Raw genomic sequence first — 16,866 nt, forward strand, 5'->3', positions numbered from 1 at the left:
GGGGACTCTGGTGAGGGGCCTGAAGGTTTTTATTTGACTGGTCCATAGGGTGGGGGGTGCACCCCCTACAGGGCCACCTGGGGGTCCACTTTCCTGGGTCCCTGGCCTTTGGCCAACTCTGCCGCCTTCTTCTCCCGCCGCTGCTTTCGCTCCAGCAGCCTCCGCTCCCGCTCAAACTCCTTCATGCGCATCACATAGCTGAGGGAAAAGCATGAGAGGGGCTGTCAGTGTCGCTGGCCAGGACACGCCTTCCAAGCCCTGGGAAGTAGAGGGGCTGTCCCACAGCACTGTGGGGGAGGCCTCTGAAGAAGACAGACCCGAGTGCCTGTGGTTTAGGTCTGGGGTCTGTCCACGCAGATGATAGGGCTTCCCGCTGGAACCTGGGCTTGGCCACTCCCCTAGGTGGCTTCAGCCACCTGCCCTGTCCCCATCCAACAGGCCCCTAGAAAGCCCTCTCTGGGACTAAGGTGGGGCCCGGCTAGAAACCTCAGTGGCAGTTCAGGTCCCTGGCCTCTGGAGCCACATCCTGCCAGGGGCCAGGGCCTGGGTGGGGTGCAGGCTGTGGGTGTTGGCAGGGGGCTCGGGCGAGCCAGGGGTGTGGGGTGCTTGGGTGGGCCAGGGTTGTGGAAGGCTGGGGGTGTGGGGTGCTGCGGGCCAGTGTGGGAGTTCTCACTCGCGGTGCTCGCAGTAGTGCCAGTCGTGCTTCTCCTGCTTGCAGGCCAGGAAGTTGGGGAACCTGTCGCGCTTGCACTTGAGCAGCTGGATGAGGTAGTGGGCACAGTAGTCCCGCAGCTGGAGACTCAGCTGCGCGTCCATCATCTCCTGCTGTGTGGCCACCATCTCTGCAGGGAGTGGGCAGGGCTCAACCAGGCTGAAGGCCTCCCACCCCAATTCCAGGGATCCCCAGGGGACCCAGGCACACGGCATCAGGAAGCCACGGCTCGGGGTGTCCCCCATTAACATCCAGGTGGCAGATGGTAGTGGATGGCAGATGCCTTTGATGGACGCACTGTCCTGAAGGGGCCTCCTTTTCTAATTTGCACAAAGGCAACTCCAGACACGAAAGCCCAGATAGGAGAAGGTGGCCCCCCATCACCCTGAGGCACCTCAACATCCTGCGCTGGATCCTTGCCTCCCCTCCCACAGGGATGCCCGTCCCCAACTCTCTACAGCCCCGCTCTCAGAATCCACCTTCTCCCAGAGTACCCCCTCAGACTCTCCACCCGCACCTGCAGCTCCAGTCAGACTCCTAGCCTTTCTTGTCTGCAACCCGCCCGGGTCCCGGCTCTGCACTGGCCGGCGGCGTGGCCTCTCTCTGAGCCTCAGAACTGACCATCAGCTCATGGAAGTTACCTGAGCATCCACTGAGCTAACAGTACCTGTAAGATACTTAGGCGTGGGCTCAGAAGACAGCTGGACTAGTATCTGGGTCCCGGTGCCGCACTCACCTAGCAAACCTGACTCCGGACAAATCAACCTTCAGGAGGCTGGTGGGAGCCTGAGGAACCCTGGACATTCACCCTGGAGCCTGTGCCTGGCGATCCTGCACTTGTTCCCCGCTGCCTCCCTCAGACCCAGCCTCCCTAGCCCTCCTGACGTCCACATCTTTCTTAGTCCCAGCTCCTTCCCATTTGCGCAAGTGAGAGGAGACATACTCACATCTCAATGGCAGTCATCCCAGGCTCGCTTCTCTCCCCTCTGCTTCCCAGCCGTGATTCCCTCATCCCACTCAGGCCCAGGTCCTCCTCTCCTGCCCCTTGTTCCATTCTCTGGCTTCTGCCCCACCCTCTCACTGCCCAGACAGGGGCTCTCACAGGGCCACCCAACAGCCCAGGACCCCAGCCTCCCACTTCCTTCTTTCCTGTGGCTCCTCCCACATCCCGCCTTCCCAGGTTTCCTCCCATCTCTATGGCTGCCTTGCATTAAGCTTTGTTCTGAGAGCCGCCTTCTTTTCTTTTCTTTTGAGATGGAGTCTCACTCTGTCACCCAGGCTGGAGGGCAGTAGCAAGATCTCAGCTCACTGCAACCTCTGTCTCCCACGTTCAAGCGATTCTCCTGCCTCAGCTTCCCAAGTAGCTGGGACGCCACAGGCGTCCACCACCACGCCTGGCTAATTTTTGTATTTTTAGTAGAGATAGGGTTTCGCCATGGTAGTCAGGCTGGTCTCGAACTCGTGACCTCAGGTGATCCACCCACTTTGGCCTCCCAAAGTGCTGGGATTACAGGTGCTAGCCCCCACGCCCAGTCTGAGATCCTTTTTCTCTGCTGCCACCCCTTAGGTAGATGAGCCCGATGTGGTCCCTCCACCCCACACCTCGTTTGAGCCCTAGGCCTGGGTATCACCTGCAGCCCCTGGCTGTTCCCTATCTGCACTTGGAGCTCCAGGTGGCAATCCTAGACTCCTCCCTCTTTTGTCTCAAACTTATAATCAACTAGCAGCAAGGACTTTAGACCGCCTACTGTGTGCTTAGTGGTGGGGATACAGCACGGAACACAACACACAAGGGTCCCTGCCCTCGGAGGGAGACACAGAACAGACAGAAGACAGAGCACCACAGCGTGTCTGGCAGTGCTTAAGTATTAGGGAGACCAGCCTGGGGAGCACAGAAAGATCCCATGTCTAGAAAAAATAATAAAACTGTCTGGGCACGGTGGTGCACACAGAGAAGGCAGAGCTACTTGGGAGGATCGCTTGAACCCAGGAGTTTGAGGCTGCAGTGGGTGGTAACCGCACCACTGCACTCCAGCCTAAGCAACAGAGTGAGAGCCCATCTCTATAAACAAATAAATAAATATGGGCCGAGCGTGGTGGCTCATGCCTGTAATCCCAGCACTTTGGGAGGCTGAGGCGGGTGGATCACTTGAGGTTAGGAGTTCGAGATCAGCCTGGCCAACATGGTAAAACCCTGTCTCTACTAAAAATACAAAAATGAGCCAGGTGCGGTGGTGCGCACCTGTAATCCCAGCTACTCGGGAGGCTGACGCAGGAGAACTGCTTGAACCAGCAAGGCGGATGTTGCAGTTAGCAAAGTGACTGGCTGAAAGGGGGTGGAAAGGAGGAAAGAGAGGGCAGGGGACAATGGTCTAGGAGGGAGGGAGAGAGTGAAGGATCCAGGAGGTAACAGAAAGGCCAGGCAGCATGAAGAGTCCACTGGAGAACCAATCGGGAGACCAGTCAGCAGGGACTGCAGGAATGTGCCACCACACCCAGCTAATTAAAAAAAAAAAAAAAAAAAAATGTAGAGACAGGGTCTTGCTTTGTTGCCCAGGCTATTCTTGAACTTCTGGCCTCCAGCACTCCTCCTGCCTTGGCCTCCCAAAGCGTTGGGCATGAGCCATTTTGCCTAGCTTAGAGCTTTTTTTTCTGATCTCTCCCGCATCATGTTCAGTTGCATGGGGATAGGCGCCAAGGAAGGGAAACAGGTGAGTTTATCCAGAGTAAGCGAGAGAGAAGGGCAGCAGGTTGCTAGCGTTTGCAAAGCTGATCTTGGGCAAAGCAAGGTATGTGAGGCAATGGGAGGGAGGTGGACGGACCAATGGACTGCAGGTTCAGCTGGGGCGGAAGGACTGCCTGGAGTGAGGACACTGGAGCGATTATACCATCTCCCAACTTTCTCTCAAATCCAGGCTGCTTAGAGGTGTCTGTCTCAAGCTTGTCGCCCGCTCAGCAGACAGCGGGACCTTTTGACTGACCAAACCTGACTGTGTCCCTCCTCTGTTTAGAAGTTTTGGCTCTGCCACCTCTCTTTGGTCAACCCCTACTCGTGGCCCTTCACATCTTTTTTTTCTTTTCCAGACAGAGTCTCGTTCTGTCACCCAGGCTGGAGTGTGGTGGCCCGATCTCGGCTCACTGCAATCTCTGCCTCCCGGGTTCCAGCCAATTCTCCTGACTCAGCCTCCCAGACAGCTGGGATTACAGGCACGCACCACCACACCCGGCTAATTTTTGTATTTTTGGGAGACAGGGTTTCACCATGTTGGCCAGGCTGGTCTTGAACTCCTGACCTCAGGTGATCCACCGACCTTGGCCTCCCAAAGTGCTGGGATTACAGGCGTGAGCCACCGTGCCCAGCCTAATTTTTATATATATATATATATTTTGAGATGGAGTCTTGTTCTGTTGCCCAGGCTGGAGTGCAGTGGTGTGATCTCAGCTCACTGCAACCTCCTCCTCCTGGGTTCAAGTGATTCTCCTGCCTCAGCCTCCTGAGTAGCTGGGACTACAGGTGCGCACCACCATGCCCCCAGCTAATTTTTGTATTTTTAGTAGAGACAGGGTTTCACCATATTGGCTAGGATGGTCTTGAATCCCTGACCTCATGATCTGCCCATCTCGGCCTCCCAAAGTGCTGGGATTATAGGCATGAGCCACCGTGCCCGGCCTTAATTTTTGTATTTTTAGTAGAGACAGTATTTCACCATGTTGGCCAGGCTGGTCTCGAACTCCTGACCTTAGGTGATCTGCCCGCCTCAGCCTCCCAAAGTGCTGGGATTACAGGCATGAGCCACCGTGCCTGGCCACCCTTCACGTCTTTGTTTCCAGTCGCTGCCTACTGGAAGCCTGCCTTGACACCATCCAGCTCTGCCTGATTCCACAATCCTTCCCACTGTGCTGTGAGTTCTCTGGAGACAGTGCCTGCATCCTTCCAGTTCCCTGCTGTATCCGCGGTTCCTAATGTGGGAGGTGGCCCAGAGCTGGCTCTCGGTATGCCTGTGATATTACTACATTAAAAGCAAAAACAAACATGAACCAAAAAACCATCCTGGGCATAGTGGCTCACATCTGCAATCCCAGCACTTTGGGAGGCTGGGCAGAAGGATCGCTTGAGCCCAGGAGTTTGACACCAGCCTGGGCAACAGCAAGACCCCCATCTCTACAAAAAATAAAAAATCAGCTTGGCATCCTGGCACGCTCCTGTAGTCCCAGCTACTCGGGAGGTTGAGGCAGGAGGATAGCTTGAGCCCAGGAGGTCGAGGATGCAGTGAGCTGTGATTGCACCACTGCACTCAGCCTGGACAACAGAGCAAGATCCCATCTCAAAGCAAAACAAAGCACTTTGCAGGACGGTATTCGCGGCGCGAATCTTCCTTATTTTCTTGTGCATGCACCACAATTGCAGCGACATTAGGAAAGGGGTACAATGAACATGTCCCTGCCCTCCCGTGACTCCCCACGTCTCCCAAGACTCGGCCCGAAGCCGGGAGTGGTAGCTCACGCCTATAATCCCAGCACTTTGGGAGGCCGAGGCAGGCGGATCACTTGAGGTCAGGAGTTCAAGACCAGCCTGGTCAACATAGCGAAACCCCGCCTCTACTAACAATACAAAAAATTAGCCGGGCGTGGTGGTGCACATCTGTAATCCCAGCTACTCGCAAGGCTGAGGCAGGAGAATCGCTTGAACCTGCGAGGTGGAGGCTGCAGTGAGTCGAGACCACGCCACTGCACTCTAGCCTGAAAGAAAAAGCGAGACTCTGTCTCAAAAGAAAAAAAAAAAGACTCGACTGAGCTCTGCGCGCCGCACTCCTGCCCGATCCCCTACTTGTCTCACTTTTGCACCCTGGCTTTTGCTCAAGCCGTGCCCTTGGCCTGGAACGCCTCCACCCTCAGGCGGGGACACGCACGTCCTCTGGACTCCTAGTCTAGACCCAAACCCAGACACAACACCTGAGGTTAGAGCCCAGTCTTGGGGTTCCAGGGGTTCGGAGGTCAGGCGCCCGCGCCCCACGCCCTCTGGTCGCGCCTGCGCATTGGGCCTCACCGCGCTCCTTCCGTTCGGGCAAGCCGTAGTCGGGCGGGAAAGTTGGCATCTGCAAGGGGTCGGGCTCCACCGAGGAATCGCCCAAGTAGCGCCGAACGAGGTGCGCCCCCATGGCTGCAGTCGCTGCAGGTTCCTGCAGCAGCCGAGGGTCACCTAGCTCCTACCCGGAACCACTGACCCCTCAGCTAGACACGGCTTCCGGGTCGCTTAGGCGGCTGCGGAGAGCATAGAGATGAAGGACTCCAGAGGATCGCTCCGGTCCGCCTGGCGTCACCTCGCGGACAGGCGGAGGCGGGACAAGTGCTGCGTCCCCTCGCAGGATGTGCTTGGACCCGAGAGGGGACTTCCCTGAGCGTGGAAATCCATCTGGGCAAAGTAGAAGGGGAAGATGTAGGACTGAGGCCTCCCTCGACCCTATCTGGGGCTCTTCTGGTAGCCCGAGGCTAAAGCACGTATTAAAATTATTTTTCATATCATTTTCCAAAAAGTTTTTTCTTCTAAAACATTAAAATTTCTCTTAAAAAAAAGGCACAATATCGGCCGGGCGCGGTGGCTCATGCCTGTAATCCCAGCACTTTGGGAGGCCGAGGTGGGCGGATCACGAGGTCAGGAGATCGAGACCATCCTGGCTAACACGGTGAAACCCCGTCTCTACTAAAAATATAAAAAATCAGCCGGGTGTGGTGGCGGCGCCTGTAGTCCCAGCTACTCAGGAGGCTGAGGCAGGAGAATGGCGTGAACCTGGGAGGCGGAGCTTGCAGTGAGCCGAGATCGCGCCACTGTACACCAGCCTGGGCGACAGAGCGAGACTCTGTCTCAAAAAAAAAAAAAAAAAAAAAAAGGCGCAATATCGATTATATCGTTAATGTATGTACTTTTGAATAAAGTTACTTTAATAATTTTTTTTTTTTTTTGAGACACAGTACCTGTCGCCCAGACTGGAGTGTACTGGCACCATCTCCGCTCACTGCAACCTCCACCTCTTGGGCTCAAATGATTCTCCTGTCTCAGCCTCTTGAGTAGCTGGGATTACAGGCGTCAGCCACCACACCCAGCTAATTCTTGTATTTTTTTTTTTTTTGGAGACGGAGTCTCGCTCTGTCGCCCAGGCTGGAGTGCAGTGGCCGGATCTCAGCTCACTGAAAGCTCCGCCTCCTGGGTTTACGCCATTCTCCTGCCTTAGCCTCCCGAGTAGCTGGGACTACAGGTGCCCACCACCTCGCCCGGCTAGTTTTTTGTATTTTTTAGTAGAGAGGGGGTTTCACCGTGTTAGCCAGGATGGTCTTGAGCTCCTGACCTCGTGATCCACCCGTCTCGGCCTCCCAAAGTGCTGGGATTACAAGCTTGAGCCACCGCGCCCGGCCTAATTCTTGTATTTTTAGTAGAGACGGGGGTTTTGCCATGTTGGCCAGGCTGGTTTTGAACTCCCGACCTCAAGTGATTCTCCTGCCTTAGCCTCCCAAAATGCTGAGATTACGGGCATGAACCTCCGCGCCTGTCCAAGAAATATTTTGATAAATTTGATTTAAATAAAAGTTATTCATAAATACAATTATTATTATATTATTATTTTTTGAGACAGGGTCTCATTCTGTCGCCTAGACTGGAGCACAGTGGCACAATCATAGCTCACTGTAACCTTGAACTCTTGAGTTCCAGGGATCCTCCTGCCTCAGCCTCTCAAAGTGTTGGGATTATAGGCGTAAGCCACTATGCCCGGCCAAAAACAATTATTTAAAGCTGAAATTTTAAATAAATTATATTGATTTTATATATATCCATGTAATCTTTATATAATTTAAAAATATATATTATATATAATATTAATATCTAATATATATTTTCCCCCAATCTGACAAAGCATGTATTAGGCATCTACTGTATGCTGGGTCCGGTGGTCAGACAGGCAGACATGGTTCCTGCCTTGCAAGCTTACAGTCTAATGGGACAGAAAAACAGTCTAATGGAAAAAAAAAAAATGGGCCAGGACGGTGGCTCACACCTGTAATCCCAGAGCTTTGGGAAGCTGAGATGGGAGCATCACTTGAGCTCAGGAGTTTGATACCAGCCTGGGCAATATAGGGAGACTCTGTCTCTAAAAAAAAAAAAAAAAAAAAAAAAAAAGCCAGGTGCGGTGGTGCACGCCTGTAGTCCCAGCTACTCGGGAGGCTGAGGCAGGATTGCTTGAACCCAGGAGTTCCAGGCTGCAGTGAGCCGTGATCCCATCACTGCACTCCTGCCTAGGCAACAGAGTGAGACCCTGTCTATAAAGATTCCCAGGTGATGTGAAGTTGCTGGTCTAGTGACCAGCTTTGGGAGAATTACTCAGCTAGATCTTTATGTGTTGACATGCAGAAGTGGCTGCTGATATATTAAGTGAAAAAAGCAAGCTATGAGAATAGGCAGCTGGCAATAGAGACTTTTTTTCTTTCTTTCTTTCTTTCTTTTTTTTGAGACAGAGTTTCGTTCTTGTTGCCCAGGCTGGAGTGCAGTGATGCGATCTCGGCTCACTGCAATCTCCGCCTCCTGGTTTCAAGCGATTCTCCTGCCTTAGTCTCCTGAGTAGCTGGGATTACAGGTGCGTGCCATCATGGCCAGCTAATTTTTTGTATTTTTAGTGGAGACGGAGTTTCGTTATGTTGGCCAGACTGGTCTTGAACTCCTGACCTCAGGTGATCCACCCGCTTTGGCCTCCCAAAGTGCAGGGATTATAGGCGTGAACCACGTCCGGCTGAAACTTTCTCTCCAGGGTTACCTGTGTGACCTGTTCCTATCTCCAGGCCACCACATTAATTTGTGATTCTTGTGCCCTTCCAGACTCAAGGGGCAAGCATTCACATTGTGATTTCTATGAATGGTACTTCTGGAGTTGTTCAGTATACAACCTGCACAGCTGCACCTGGTACCCCTGCCCTGTTCTGGGTGTGTCTCCTTAATCTCCCTTTCTCTGTGCTTCAGCTGCTCACCCAGAGGTCAGAGCTCAAAGGGAGTCCAGAAAGGCAAATTACAGTACTAGCTCACTTTCCCTGTGTGACCTCCAGAAGTGACTTCATTTCTCAGAGATTGAGTTTACTCATCTGTAAAATGAGGTTTGTGATACCTATCTCATAATGTTCCCAGCCAGTGAGGGCGCCCCTCTTGTTGGATTCCACCCCTTTCCTGGCTTTATTTTTTTGTTTTTTCAAGACAGGGTCTTGCTCTATTACCCAGGCTGGAGTGCAGTGTAATGATCTCAGCTCACTGCAGCCTCTGCCTCCTGCACTCAAGCGACCCTCCTGCCTCAGCCTCCCAAGTAGCTGGGATTCCAGGTGTGCAGCACTATGCCCAGCTAATATTTGTATTTTTGTGGAGATGTGGTTTCGCCATATTGCCCAGGCTGATCTCAACCTCTTGGGCTCAAGCAAACCACCCGCCTTGGCCTCCCAAAGTGCTGGGATTACAGGCGTGAGCCATCATGCTGGGCCTTTATTTTCCTTGTTAGCACTTAGCACCATTTAAACTGTGATCCATTTGCCTTATTTATTTTGTTTATTATTGATCTCTCCTCTCAACTCAGCTCTGTGAAGCAGGGAATTTTGTCTGTCTTGTTCACTGTCATATTACTGCACCTAGAACAGAACTGGCATGCAGCAGATGCTTAGTAAATATTTGTTGAATAGGCTGGGTGCAGTGGCTCACAACTGTAATTGCACGGCTTTGGGAGGTGGAGGCAGAAGGATCACTCGAGAACAGGACTTTGAGACCAGCCTGGGCAATATAGTGAGACCTCTGTCTCTACAAAAAATAAAAAAATTAGCTGGGCTGGTGGCAGGCACCTGTAGTCCCAGCTACTTGGGAGGCTGAAGTGGGAGGATCGCCTGAGCCCAGGAGGTTGAGGCTGCAGTGAGCAATGATCACGCCACTGCACTCCAGCCTGGGCAACAGAGCAAGACCCTGTCTATGAAAATAAATACAAAACAATGCAATAAAATAAATAATTTGTTGAATAAACACACGAATAAATAGAGAAGGTGGAAGAATCAGATGGTTGCATCAAAAACGCTTAGTGCCTGGCATCCAGTAGGCACTCAATACGTGCTCACTATTGTTACTTTCATCCAGGTCACAGTCTAGCGCTAGAAAGCCAAACAAAGGAGGCTACTGTGACCAGTCATTTCACCAGAGGCTGAAGGGATTTAAGCCAGGCATGACTGGGGCTGGGCACCAAGGCATGTGGCCCATTCCATTCTAAGCTTCTGGGACTCAAATGGTTCAGCCTGGCCTAGCCTTACTGAGCACTGGGGAAGTGGGGAGAATGATATTGAAAGGGCCATTGTCTGGGGTGATAACTGAGATTCATTGTCTTACAGTGGAGGAAATCAAGGATGTGGACACACAAGGAGTGAGGTCAAGAGTGGAAGTTTATATTTATTTATTTACTTTTTTGAGATGGAGTCTTGCTCTGTCACCCAGGCTGGAGTGCAGTGGCACAATCTTGGTTCATTGCAACCTCCACCTCCTGGGTTCAAGTGATTCTCCTGTCTCAGCCTCCCAAGTAGCTGGGATGAGTCACCCTCCTGGCCTATTTGCTTATTTTTTGAGATGGAGTCTTGCTCTGCTGCCCAGGCTGGAGTGTAATGGCAGGATCTCAGATCACTGCAACCTCTGCCTCCTGGATTCAAGTGATTCTCGTGCCTCAGCCTCCTGAGTAGTTGAGATTACAGGTGTGTGCCACCACACCTGGCTAATTTTTTGTATTATTATTATGTTTTTTTGAGATGGAGTCTCACTCTGTCGCCCAGGCTGGAGTGCAGTGGCACCATCTTGGCTCACTGTAAGCTCCGCCTCCCGGTTCACACCATTCTCCTGCCTCAGCCTCCCGAGTAGCTGGGACTACAGGTGCCCACCACCACGCCCAGCTAATTTTTTGTATTTTCAGTAGAGATGGAGTTTCACTGTGTTAGCCAGGATGGTCTCGATCTCCTGAACTCGTGATCCGCCCACCTCGGCCTCCCAAAGTGCTGGGATTACAGACGTGAGCCAGTGTGCCTGGCCTCATTTTTTTGTAGTTTTAGTAGAGATGATAGGTTTCACCATGTTAGCCAGGCTGGTCTTGAACCCCTGATCTTAAATGACCCACCGGCCTTGGCTTCCCAAACTGTTGGGAATACAGGCATGAGCCACCGCACCTGGCCAAGAGCGAAAGTTTAATAGGTGAAAGAATATCTCTCTCTGCTGTGGAGAGAGAGGTCCCGAACAGGTTGCCGGTTCTGAGGTGAAATGCAGGGGTTTTATAGATGCCTGGTGAGCAGGCAGTGTCTGATTTACATAGGGCTTGAAAGATTGGTTGGATCAGGTGTGCTATTTGCATAGGGTGCAAAAACTGGTTAGGACTAGGTGTGCCATTTGCATAGGGCGCAAATTTCTGGTAGTCCCCTCACCCTAATCTTTCATTATGCAGGTAGGTTCTCTGCCTGGCCTGCACCCTGTTGCCTGTTTTTTGTTTTTGTTTGTTTGTTTGTTTGTTTTTACTGTACACATGACAATAAAAGGGAAGATGGAGTCTCCATGTTGAACATGCCTGGCCCTCAGGTAGCCCTTTTCTATTGGCACAGCTGCTGGCATTCTCTCGTGCAAGCTTCTAGCCTGCTTACCTATGCTTGCAGCTCGATTTCTCAGGATGCTCTTTGTTAAAAAAAAAAAAAAATTTCTTGGGCTTTTCTTTTTTCCCTTTTTTGGAGCTGAAGTTTTGCTCTTGTTGCCCAGGCTGGAGTACAATGGCGCAATCTTGGCTTGCTGCAGACTCCGCCTCCCGAGTTCAAGTGATTTTCCTGCCTCAGCCTTCCGAGTACCGGGGATTATAGGCACCCGCTACCACGCCTAGCTAATTTTTTTGTATTATTATTATTATTATTATTTTTTTAGTAGAGACGGGTTTTCGCTATGTTGGTCAAGCTCGTCTTGAACTTCTGACCTTAGAAGATCCGCCCGCCTCAGCCTCCCAAAGTGCTGGGACTACAGGCGTGAGCCACCGTGCCCGGCCTGGGCTGCTTTTTATTGAAAGGAAAGCTCTGCCAAGGACTCTCTTACCCTCACTATCTGCCTAAATAATTTCTGTCTGTGTCCTGTGTATCAATACTAGGGTGAGGGTGATTTTAGGCATCATGTGGGGGCCTCCATCACCCATGATCCGTATCCTTCCTGTTGTTTTCTTTATCAACCACCCACCAAGGAGACCTTCCTGTGTCCCTTGCCCACCACTCCCAGGGGACATGGTTTTTTTTTTTTTTTTTTTTTTTAGACAGAGTCTTGCTCTGTCACCCAGGCTGCAGTGCAGTGGTAAGATCTCGGCTCATTGCAATCTCGGCCTCCTGGGTTCAAGCAATTCTCCTGCCTCAGCCCCCTGAGTAGCTGGGATTACAGGTGCCCACCACCACTCCTGGCTAATTTTTGTGTTTTTAGTAGAGATGGGATTTCACCATGTTAGGCAGACTGGTCTCGAACTCCTGACCTCAGGTGATCTTCCCGCCTTGGCCTCCCAAAGTGGTGGGATTACAGGTGTGAGCCACCGCGCCCGGCCAGGACCTGGTTTATTGGCCACAGCTCCCGCCTCCCCCCTTTCTTCCTTCCCTTGCTCTCCTGTCCCACCCCATCTGGTCTGCGCCAGAAGGCGCTGTATTCGCACTTTGTGAGCAGAGCAGCCTCAGAGGGCCCATGTGGGACCTGAGGTGGGGAAGGAAATTCTGAGTAGTGTCTGCACCTTGCCACAGTCTGCTGGTTGGGAGACAAGATGCTCTGGGGGATTCAGTTTTACGGAAGCAGGAAAAACAAGGTCAGTGAGGCCTCAGCAGAAGACTCCCAGGGCAGACACCACTTCTGCCTACGGGGCAGACAGAACACTTGTCTCTGATCCAGGCGGGAGTGCTACCGACACCCAAGGTTTGCTGCTGTGTGCACTGAGGGTGGCTGGCTGGTATTGGAGGGATGAGAGAGCCTGGAGGGGCGGGGCTTTAGGGGTGGCCTTAGACAGGGCTTGGCAGGCAGGAGGTCACTCACTCATTCAACAAACATTCATTGAGCACCTACTGAATGGCAGGCAGTAAACAAGCCAGACACAAATCCCTGCCCTCATGGAGTGGAGCTAATAGGTAGAAGACAGGCAGAGAACAAGATTAGGAAGTGAGGTATGTGCAATGTGAGATATGATAAGACTGTGACAATGGTTAAGGGGAAAAATGGCAGACAGAGTGGATGAGAAGGGCTGGTCTGGAATTTTAGTTTTTTTTTGTTTTTTTTTTTTTTTTTTTTGAGGCGGAGTCTCGCTCTGTCGCCCAGGCTGGAGTGCAGTGGTGCGATCTCGGCTCACTGCAAGCTCCGCCTCCCGGGTTCCCGCCATTCTCCTGCCTCAGCCTCCCGAGTAGCTGGGACTACAGGCGCCGCCACCACGCCCGGCTAATTTTTTTTTTTGTATTTTTAGTGGAGACGGGGTTTCATTGTGTTAGCCAGGATGGTCTCGATCTCCTGACCTCGTGATCCACCCGTCTCGGCCTCCCAAAGTGCTGGGATTACAGGCTTGAGCCACCGCGCCCGGCTGGAATTTTAGTTTTATTGTATCTTTTTGAGACAGGGTCTCACTTTGTTGCCCACGCCAGAGTGCAGTGGTACAATCACAGCTCATTGCAGCCTTGAGTTCCTGGGCTCCAGGGATCCTCCTACCTCAGCCTCCTGAGTAGCTGGGACTACAGGTGTGTACCAACATGCCTGGTTAATTTTTTCATTAATATCACAGTGTGTAAGCCCTGTGATTTGATAAATATCAGAGGGATATTTCATTAATTTTGTAGAGACAAGGCTTCCCTATCTTGCCCAGGTTGGTTTTTCTCCATGTTGGTCAGGCTGTTCTTGAACTCCTGACCTCAGGTAATCCACCCGCCTCAGCCTCCCAAAGTGCTGGGATTCCAGGCGTGAGCCATGAGCTACCGTGCCCAGCCTGATCCTCCTCCTTATTGCAATCCCCCATGTACATGTGATTCCTTTCTCCGGCTTTCTTTTTCTTCTTTTTCTGTTTCTACTTTTTTTTATTTTTTATTTTTTTGGGGATGGAGTCTCCTGTTGCCCAGGCTGGAGTGCAGTGGTACGATCTTGGCTCACTGCAACCTTCGCCTCCCAGGTTCAAGAGATTCTCCTGCCTCCGCCTCCCTGGTAGCTGGGATTACAAGTGCCTGCCACCATGCCCAGCTCATTTTTGTATTTTTAGTAGGGACAGGGCTTCACCATGTTGGCCAGGCCAGTCTCGAACTCCTGACCTCAGGTGATCCCCTGGCTTCAGCCTCCCAAAGTGCTGGGATTACAGGCATGAGCCACTGTGCCTGGCCATCTACTTCTTTTTCTTTTCTTGTTTTTAGAGATGGGGTCTCACTATGTTGCCCAGGCTGGAGTGTAGTGGCTGTTCACAGTCTGACCATAATGCACTGCAGCCTCAAACTCCTAGGCTTAAGGACTCCTCCCATCTCAGCCTCCTGAGTAGCTGGGACTGTAGGCTCACGCCACTGCACCTGTGTTTTCCTTCTTTTTCTATTTATGATTATCTAACATAACTTCTAAGATAGTTGAGTTATTTATTTTATTCACTCTCTTTCTCCCTGTTGCTGCTCCTATGGGTAAAATTTTTTGTTGTTGTTCACCAATGTATTTCTGGTTCTTATGTGTTAGAGCCTAACACAGAGTAGGTGGTCAGTACTTAGCTGTTGAATCGATGAATGAACAAATGAATCCGTTTGACGTATCAGGAGACCAATGCTCAGAGATGTTGTTCTACACCCCCAAGGTCACACAGCAAGAATGGGCCTGAGCTGGAAGCAGCCTGGGCTCATAGCCTTGTTATTTCAGTTAATGGGGCTGGATTCCAACATCTGTTCCTGAATACCTACTGTGTGCCAGGTCCCGAGGAATGGTATGGGCCATGCAGCTTGTAGCTATCATCCCTGTACCATGAGACCACCGAACCTTTATTGTAGGAAGGTCCCCTCACTTCTAAGAGTGCCTTTTTTTTTTTTTTTTGGGAGACAGAGTTTTGCTCTGTTGCCCAGGCTGGAGTGCAGTGGTGTGATCATGGCTCACTGCAGCTTCAATCTCCTGGACTCAAGCAATCCTCCCACCTCAGCCTCCCAAGTAGCTCGATCTACGGGTGTGCACCACCATGCTCAGCTAATTAAAAAATTTTTTTATTTGAGAGAAGTCTTGTTCTTGTCCCCCAGGCTTGAGTGCAATAGCTCGATCTCGGCTCACTGTAACCTCCGCCTCCCGGGTTCAAATGATTCTCCTGCCTCTGCCTCCCAAGTAGCTGGGATTAAGGCACCTGCCACCACACCCGGCTAATTTTTGTATTTTTTAGTAGAGATGGGGTTTCACTATGTTGGCCAGGCTGATCTTGAACTCCTGACCTCAGGTGATAGGCTTGCCTCGGCCTCCCAAAATGCTGGGATTACAGGCATGAGCCACCGTGCCCGGCCTAAAAAATTTTCTTTTTTGTGTAGTTGGGGTCTCACTTTGTTGCCCAGGATGGTCTCAAGTTCCTGGCCTCAAGAGATCCTCCTGCCTCGGCCTGCCAAAGTGCTGGGATTATAGGCGTGAGCCACCATACTCAGCCCAAAAAGTGCTCTTGATGGGCAGATACACCGTCAGTCCTTTTGACCTATTTACCTGTCCCTCCCCCTGTTACTTTTCCCCTTCTCCTATCCTCCTATGTCTGTTTGGATCTGCTCCCCACCCCCATCCATCTGGAGTCTGATTAGCCCTGTGTGTGCTTAGCAGATGTTGGCTGAACAGACGGGCTCTTTCTTCCTTCTCAGACAGGCCTCCATTTTCTCATCTCTAGAATGGGTACAGTCATATTTGTCCTCCTACAGGTTGGGAAGGCTCTATGACATCAGGCCATGTAACAGGGGAAAGCCCAGCCGCTACAGTCAGCTTTCAATGGAAAGGGAGGTTAATCTGCTGCCGCCTTCCTACCTCAATTAAGACCGGGGCTACCCCATTGCCCATGTGCGGTGCAGGGGAAGGTTTTTCTATTTGTGGACCCTCACTTGCTTATAGTGAGCCTTTTAGGTGAGAAATACATTCTGTTTTGTTTGAGACACTCTTGTTCTGAGTCTCAGTTATGGAAACCCAACCTAATGCTCTCCATGGGCCTGATGAATGTTGCTTGTTGTTGAAGCCAATTTGAGTTGCATTTCCTCTTACTTTTAGTAAAAACCCCTACAAAGGAAAATTGGGGTCTTGTCTCTTGGGGTACATATTAGTTTCCTATAGTGACTCTAAAAAATTTCCCATACATTGAGTGACTCACAACAACGGAAATGGATTATTATTATTATTATTATTATTATTTTGAGATAGAGTCTTGCTCTTTGGCCCAGGCTAGAATGCAGTGGCAAGATCTTGCCTCACTGTAGCCTCCGCCTCCCGGGTTCAAGCAATTCTCCTGCCTCAGCCACCCGAGTAGCTGGGATTACAGGTGCCGGCTGGGATTACAGTTGCCCACCATCACGCCCAGCTATTCTTTTTTTTTTTGTATTTTTAGTAGCGATGGGGTTTCACCAGGTTGGCCAGGCTGGTTTCGAATGCCTGACTCAAGTGATCCACCGTTTCAGCCTCCTAAAGTGTTGGGATTACAGGCGTGAGCCACCTCACCCAGCCAGAAATGGATTAGTTTATATGGATTATTTTATTTTTTTGAAATGGAGTTTCATTCTTGTTGCCCAGGCTGGAGTGCAATGATGTGATCTCGGCTCACTGTAACCTCTACCTCCCGGGTTCAAGCGATTCTCCTGCCTCAGCCTCCTGAGTAGCTGGGATTACAGGCACCTGCCACCATGCCTGGCTAATTTTTGTATTTTTAGTAGAGATAGGGTTTCACCATCTTGGCCAAGCTGGTGTCAAACTCCTGGCCTTAAGTGATCCACCCACCTCAGTCTCCAAAGGTGCTGGGATTCCAGGCATGAGCCACCACGCCAGGCCAGTTGTCATTGTTCCTTATGTGCATGAATCCAAAGTGGGGAGAAAGGCTCTGTGTGTGTGTATGTGTTTGGGTGAGCACGTGTGATGTCTGAGGGCTTCTCGTCAAGAT

General features: G+C 51.4%; 1 protein-coding gene across 1 annotated transcript; it reads right to left on the bottom strand.

Moving 5' to 3' along the window:
* Nucleotides 1-11: 11 nt before the first annotated feature.
* LOC105497061 (NADH:ubiquinone oxidoreductase subunit B7) lies at nt 12-5,957 on the bottom strand. Its single transcript, XM_011767792.3, has 3 exons — nt 5,760-5,957; nt 674-842; nt 12-198 (listed from the first exon to the last, which is right to left on the bottom strand). The coding sequence occupies exons 1-3, from the start codon at nt 5,869-5,871 to the stop codon at nt 66-68; spliced, it is 414 nt and encodes a 137-aa protein (XP_011766094.1). The 5' UTR covers nt 5,872-5,957; the 3' UTR covers nt 12-65.
* Nucleotides 5,958-16,866: the final 10,909 nt, after the last annotated feature.

Source organism: Macaca nemestrina, chromosome 20, assembly GCF_043159975.1.
Source record: "Macaca nemestrina isolate mMacNem1 chromosome 20, mMacNem.hap1, whole genome shotgun sequence".
Lineage (NCBI taxonomy): Eukaryota > Metazoa > Chordata > Mammalia > Primates > Cercopithecidae > Macaca > Macaca nemestrina.

Coding starts and splice junctions, on each gene's coding strand:
- LOC105497061 (XM_011767792.3), bottom strand. CDS start 5,871: ATGGGGGCGCACCTCGTTCGGCGCTACTTGGGCGATTCCTCGGTGGAG. Junction 843..5,759: donor GCCCGAACGGAAGGAGCGCG/GTGAGGCCCAAT, acceptor CACTCCCTGCAG/AGATGGTGGCCACACAGCAG. Junction 199..673: donor CACTACTGCGAGCACCGCGA/GTGAGAACTCCC, acceptor CTTTTCCCTCAG/CTATGTGATGCGCATGAAGG.